Source organism: Gopherus evgoodei, chromosome 2, assembly GCF_007399415.2.
Source record: "Gopherus evgoodei ecotype Sinaloan lineage chromosome 2, rGopEvg1_v1.p, whole genome shotgun sequence".
Lineage (NCBI taxonomy): Eukaryota > Metazoa > Chordata > Testudines > Testudinidae > Gopherus > Gopherus evgoodei.
Window position 1 is genome coordinate 7431319 of NC_044323.1, and position 7263 is coordinate 7438581.

At 50.8% G+C, this 7263-nt stretch overlaps 1 protein-coding gene across 6 annotated transcripts in view; it reads right to left on the reverse strand.

Annotated features, from left to right (window-relative positions):
* The window catches only part of NKTR (natural killer cell triggering receptor), an 85091-nt gene extending 78046 nt beyond the window's left edge, over window positions 1-7045 (reverse strand). For all 6 annotated transcript variants that reach the window (XM_030549934.1, XM_030549933.1, XM_030549932.1 and 3 more), the window contains exons 1-2: window positions 6885-7045; window positions 2263-2357 (exon numbers count right to left, since the gene is read on the reverse strand). In XM_030549934.1, the coding sequence (XP_030405794.1) occupies window positions 2263-2320 (58 nt within the window). In that variant the 5' untranslated portion in view covers window positions 2321-2357; window positions 6885-7045. The remainder of the gene's footprint in view (window positions 1-2262; window positions 2358-6884) is intronic.
* Between the last annotated feature and the right edge of the window lie 218 nt (window positions 7046-7263).

The window sequence follows — 7263 nt, forward strand, 5'->3', positions numbered from 1 at the left end:
GACTAAATGACATTTTCGGTCCCTTCTAACCCTATGATTCTATGACTTAGCTTTCATTTTAAAATAAGGTTAACATTCTGAAGTACAACTAAGTGATAAATTCAAAAAGAATTATTATGTACCAATATATGGTGCTGCATAATCACATATCATTCCTGATCTTACTGTTAGCACAATTTGAAAATCAGCATGGTTGGCATTTGCACAGGAAAACATTAACCAATTGCAATAAATACAGCAGAGCTTTAAAATTGTTGTGAGGATCGTTCAACTTTAAAGATGGAACAAGTTACATCATACCACACAAAGAATATGTCAAAAAACATCTGAGTTGAAAGAGAATGGATTAATATCCAACCTTCCTCTATTTGCACCAGCAATATAAGGAAATCTCTAAGAGAGGGGCAGCAGTTTATACCTTCCTTAGCTTGTCAGCCACTGAAGACACATTGGCAGTCTACCTCCTCTTGTGGATGCAAACACATGGCTGAGGAAGGGGCCAGAAAGCAAACAAGAGACAGGTTGAGTTGGGAGCAGAAGACTGAACAAGGTAGGGGAGATTAGGGGAAGGGATCAAAAACAAAACACCTAGGATGAGGTCTAAAATAAAATCCTAGGATAGGAGAAATGAAGACGGAAGAGTACTGAGAATCAATAAGCAAAGTTTTTGGGTTGAAATTGCATCGTGTTTCTTTCTATTGCAAATCCATTTAACTAATGCATTTAGACTGGAAACCAAAGATGCAGAATTGTAACCTTCCCCCCACAATCTATTTCTGAGTTTGATTTTTGAATGCTCCCATCCTATGACAAGAGCGGTTTTAAAGTTGTGGAGAATTGTGACTTTTGTATTACAACCGAAGCTCTGTTTTTGATTTCTGTTCAGAAATGGAGTGTAGAAAATGTAATGTGGTGTGAACTTCTAACAATACAGCTATGAATTATGTTGCAGTGAGCTTATTCTTGTAAAAAGCTATTGAAAACAGTTAATCTTTGCTCCTGAAGATTTTATAGAAGAGTGAAAGTAGCAAAATGGCTTCAATATACACCTGAATATGGCAGAAATTTGGAAGTATAAACAGATAAACTTTTATTTCAGTGATACTTCTAAACTTAAAGGCTTTCAGGGAAATGATGACATAGAAAATGAAAGTAAAAGGAGCCATCACCCTTTAAAATGTTTATTTTGAGATGTGTGTTGCGGCAGTGTACAGTATTAACACAACATTTAAACAGCACTTTAAAAGTTCAAAGAGCTTTACAACATTAATCCTCATAACAGTGAGGTAGACACAAATACTACCACTTTACAGATCAGGAAATTGAGATAGACAGTGAAGACTATGAAGCAACTCACAAAGCATAACAGGGACTAGAACTCAGACCTCCCAATACTGGCAGACTATACTGGTTCCCATAGGGAACTATGAGCTAAGTGTGGAAGAGATGTTTTAGAGCAGGGGTCGGCAACCTTTCAGAAGTGGTGTGCCAAGTCTCCATTTATTCACTCTAATATAAGGTTTCGCGTGCCAGTAATCCATTTTAACATTTTTAGAGGGTCTCTTTCTATAAGTCTATATTATATAACTAAACTATTGTATGTAAAGTAAATAAGGTTTTTAAAATGTTTAAGAAGCTTCATTTAAAATTAAATTAAAATGCAGAGCCCCCGGACCAGTGGCCAGGACCTGGGCAGTGAGAGTGCTACTGAAAATCAGCTCACGTGCCACCTTCGGCACCTGAGCCTATCCCTGTTTTAGACCATCCACTAATTGCACTTACATATAAGTGACAAGTGCCTTTAAGAACTGTAACAAATAAAGTTCCATCATCCTGCACAATCCCCTCATCAGTTCTATCCATTTTCTATAGTTCATTTTGTTTGTACAAACAATCTTGAAGATACAACAAAACGCACATGATGCTATATTTGTATTCATTTCAGCTGGTTAGAACTTATACCACACAGTCCTTTTCACCTTCAAGGTACTGAGCATTTATTAACCCTACCAAACCCCTGTTGGGAAAAACCTGGTTACAGAAAAATTCCACAGTACTGTGAAAGACATTCCAAACACACCATCAAATTGCAAAGAATATTAAACTACTAGAAATATTAAATAACTTATGTACAGTTGATCAAACCCACAAGAAACATGCTGATTGCCTAAATCAGTGGTAAGAGCCTATACAATATCTAAAGCAGAAAACTGAGCAAACACAAATAAATAAATAGTTGTCATACACAGGCCCAAATCTTACCTGGTTCCCGATTTATTTCTATATCAAAGAAGCACTGAGGCCGGTCCTGTGCCCCCATGGCAGCAGGGAGCTCCAGCCCCTCTCCTCCTTGCCACCTTGACACAGAAGAGAACAGAATAAACCAGGAGACAGGCAGCACATCTTAAGATCCCACCCCAGTGAGGGACTCTATCCTATTCTAGTCAAGTCCTTGTATTACAGTCCCCAAACTGAGCCAGTGCTCCCTCCCATTCCAAGAAGGGATGGAAACAATGACACTATCATTTCCAGTCCTGGAAACAACAGCACCCCACATCCCCCATCCTCCAAAAGCAGCCAATAATGACTTGTGCTTTAACAAGATGAGACAAAGGAAATAAAGGTTTATTATTATTATTATTATTAATAATGATGAGTATCTCTCACTGACAAGTAGAGAGCGAAGTGGGCCCTTGCCCTTACCCACCCCAGGGAACTGGAATGGAAGAACAGACTCCTTTCTGATCACTGGAAATTCAGAGGAGCAAAGAATGTAAACGCCTGGCCCCAAATCATTCAGAGCTGAAGGCAGGTTTGGGAAACCTGCTCCACTTTGGTACAAATATTGCAAAAGTTGGGTGAGAACTCTGCTTACTTCCCCTTCCTCAGGAATTTGGGGTGGGGAAGCGAGGAATCTGGGTATGTGGGGATGCTAAGTCCTTCCCTGCTGCTTCGCTTACTTTAAAGGGGAATTTGGGTGTGCGTGGGGTTAAGATCTTTTCCTATCCCCACTTTTTTGGTGAATTAGGAAGGAGAGATCAACTCCTATCCTGCTGCCCCCTTTTGGGGAAATTTGGGAGGGAGTTAAGATCCTTCCCTGCTGCCCCCACTCTGTAGGAGCTAGGATGGAGAGTTAGGTCCCTTCCACACACATCTTTTAGGGGAATTTGAGAGGAGTGAGCCCCCTGCCTTGCTATACCCCCTTATAGGAATGTGTGTGGAACTTGGGGAATACACTGCCCCACTTGGGAATGTGTCATTGAAGAATTGGGGAAGTCCTTTCCTGCTGCCTCCTCCTTACAGGAACGCAGGGATGTGCACAGGGGAGGGAGAAAAGAAGGGGCATGCCTCCACCCCAGTAATCATCAGCGGCACAGAACTTCTCCAGCTCCGCAGCTGCGGTGGCAGCCTGAGCTGCTGGGAGGAAAGCAAGCACCTCCCGAAGTGAGGAGGCACAGCGGAGGGAAAAGCAAGCTCCTATCTACGGAGTGGGGAGGCAGCAGGGGAAGGAAGAGTGAGCTCATGCTGGACACGGGTCCACAGAAAAGGGTCAAAGTTAAATTTCTCCACATGCTCCTGCAGGAAGGTGGGGTTGAGGACTCCACCAATCCCCTCAGTTTGGCTGAAATGGTGACATTGCCTCACTGGAAATTGGGGGTGACCCCATAGGAACTAGTAGGCATCCCTCCCCTGTGCCCCCAACTGGGCAGAATTAGCAGTCGCTGCATCCTTCCCTGGCAGCTCCTGCACTTTATTCCCATTCCCCCCTATGAGGAGATGAAGCTCCAGCCACTAGCCCCAAACACCATTAACTGGCTGACTTACCCCCATCTCCTCCTTCCACCTCCCACACCTCTGTGTCCCCACTACTCCACTCCCCCTCTCCTCTCATCACAGGCACTGTGCTCACCACCACACCCTGCAACTCTACCCAGGAGGGACGTGCCTGGGCCCTGCTCTCCATCCTCCTTGAGCACACCAGGAAAGGAGAGAGCAGATTCCAACTGTAATCCTGTGAGAACACACGTCTCATGTTTTCCACCCTCACCATGATGTGGCAGTAAAAGGGCAGGGGTAAAAAATGGAAACTGCTGGTACAGGTTTCAAATCAGCACTCCCCCATTCACACACACTGCTCCCTCTAGTGCCCGCATGCTCCTCCTGGAATGGGCTCATTCTACTCATAAACACCCCTTCTTCCGTGCTGTCCCACCTATCATTCAAGGTCAGTGCCTTCTCCCCTACACAAGCACCACCCTTCCTCCAGCAGGCTGGACCCCTCCCACACCAACAAGTGACAAAAACAATCACACTGTCTCACTGCTAACCCAGGCACAGCAACACCCTCCTCTGCCCCACAGCAATGACTAGTGCTGTACGCAGATGAGAGACAGCATCAGACAAAGGTTTACTGTTCTGAACAGTAAAGAGCACCTCTCCCTGGCAGATGGGGGCAAGATGGCCTTTGCCCTCTGACCCACTCCAGTGAATTAGACGTGGGGAGCAGATACCATTAGATCACTGGGAACCGGGTGAAAACAAAGAACCTAGACTCCTGCTCCCACATCAGTGGCAGTAGGAGGCAAGTTTGGGGACCCTGCTCCCACTTTGGAAAAGATACTGTGGAGGAAGAGAAAGGCCTCTGCTTGCCGACCCCTCCTCCTCCCTTAGGAATTGGGGGGAGGGGGAAGCAAGGGATCTGGGTTTCTGGGGAGGTTATGCTTCTTCCTTGCTGCCCACTTTGGGGGATTTAAATATGCTTGGAATTAATATCTTCCCTTGCTGCCACCTCTCTCTCCCCATTTTGAACAACTTGGGTGGTGGTAGGGGGGATGCAGCAGAGTCCTTGACAGTTCCTTACTCAGGTAACCTGACCATACCCAGTTATCTACAGGCATGGTCACACCAGCCCCACTTCCCCATTATTCACAAGGGGGTTGGGGGATTCACTTTGTTAGCCTCCTTAAAGCTCTCTCCAGCTGGGGGATCAAAATGGAAGTCACAAACACCCCACACTTTTGGGGATACTCTCCCTGAGGCCTCAGAAGAAGGGAGGTGGTGAGTCTACAGTGCTGCCAACAACTCAGTCCCTTAAGTTATGGGTTTGGGTAAATCACTCTGGCTGGGTCTCTGTGGCAAGCTCAGCCTATCTGTTTTACCCTGGGAGTGTGCTGTACTGTTCTCAGGGTCACAGATAGTCTCCTGCCTAAGCCTTCCCTCTTCACAGTCAGCAACCGCTCCTGCAGTCTGATGCTTTAGGGTGATCATGCTCCTCCCCGCCCCCACTGCAGTTTCCCCCCTTTCATGCATGATTGACAAAGTCAGAGGGGTGGGGCTAGACCTACAAAAGTCTCTCTGGCCTATTTCTCATCCCGAGGGACTACACCCCATCACAAAGGGGTTAAGATAATTTCTGGCTGCTCCTACATTGTGGGAGTTGGATGGAGAGTCAGGACTCTTCTCCACGCACCCTTCAGGGAAATTTAGGAGGCAGGGAGTGCCTTATTGCCCCTCCCCCTTTATAGGAACACATATGGAGCTGGGGGAAGACACTACCTACTATGGGAATGTACCATGGGGGGGGGTCCTTTTCCTAATACCTCTTCTATAGAGGAAGGGTGGGGGTGAGAACCCCACCCTCCCTCTGTGTGTTGACTGGAGGGCTGACCCCCACTAGGAATTAGGGAGGGACCTGTGGGAACTAATAGGCCTCCCATTGAGAACTAAGAGGTGCGAACGAATAGGCCCCCCCTCCTCCCCAGTGGGAAAAGGGGAATGACCCCGTGGGAACCAGCTGGCTGACTGGCCCCACTCCGCCGCCTCCCCTCACCATCACAGGCACCGCGCTCGCCCCCGCGCGACCTCCCGGTGAGGCGCGCCCCCGCGAGAACGAATGCCACACTGTAATCCCGCGAGAACACGCCCGTCTCGTGTTTGCCGCCCTGCCCATGATGTGGCAGTAGGAGGGCCGGGGTTACTAAGAGAGGTGGCTGGGGTCGCTTTCTGCTTAGCAGCGCCCCTTGCACGCACGCACGCTGTGCCCCCGCCGGTGCCCCACAGCCCCCCGGGGCTCGTTTTCCTCCCGTACAAATACCCGGCCGGACATGGCTCCAAGGCAGCCCCCCCCCCCCGCCGGGCAGGGCCCCTCCCCCCAAGGAGGGACGGAAGCAACCCCCGGCAATGGCTAGTGCTGTACCCAGAGGGGAGCCCAAGCTTTACTGTGAACCGTAACGAGCACCTTTCCCTGGCGAGTAGCGGGAGGGAGGAGCCCTGGCCCACTGGGGGGCAGACGCCGCTTGGTCAATGGGAACTGGGGGGGAGCAAAGACCCCCGACTCCTGCCCCCACTCTGGTGCAGACATTGTGGAGGACGAGTGAGGGCTCTGGCTGCTTTCCCCGGGAACTGGGGGTGGGGGGAGGGTATGCTCGCGGCCTACTGCCCCCCCCTTTTGAGGAAGTTTGCCGGTGGGGGGATTCAGCTCTCTCCCTGCTCCTCCCTCGGGGGGGAGTTCAGAAGCAGACCCTTCCCTGCTGCCTCCACTTTGGGGGAGCCTGGCGGGAGCCAGGACCCCCGCTCACACCCCTGAGGAGAATCGGGGGGGAGCGAGCCCCTGCCTAGCTGCCCACCCCCCAATAGGAACATGTGTGGAGCTGGAGAACTCACCCCCCCTCTAGGAAAGGGGGGGGGCGGGGAGCTACTTTCCTGCTGGCTCCCGCTTACAAGAAGGGGGGGGGTGAGGACCCCACCCTCAGTGGTGACTGGACGGCTGACCCCATAGGAACTAACAGGCCTCCCCAGCCCCACCAGCAATTAGGGGTGACCCCGTGGGAACGAGCAGGTCTCCCCTCCCCATTGCGGGAGATCAGCAGCAGCTGCGTCCTTACCTGGCAGCTCCTTCGCTTTGTCTCCCTTCCCCGGTTCCTCCCCCCGCGTGAGGAGCTACAGCCGGAGCCACCGGCCCCAAACGTCAATAACGGGCTGACTCCCCTCCCCTCTCCCGCGCGTCCCCGCCACCTCCCCTCGTCACGGGCGCGGCGCTCGCCACCGCGCCTTGCCCGCGCACGCGCCCGGGGCCAGAGGAAAGCTCGCGCTTTGCCTCCTGGGCCCCGCCCCCCTCGCGCGCGCGCGCGCGCGCCTCGGCCCAACGGTCGGTCCCGCGCTGGTCAGGGGGCGAGCGCAGTAATGGGGGTTCCTGGGGCAGGTTTCCCAAGTGTCTGTATCCCGCTGCACACGCGCAGCCCCTCCTCGTGCCCCACGTGTTCC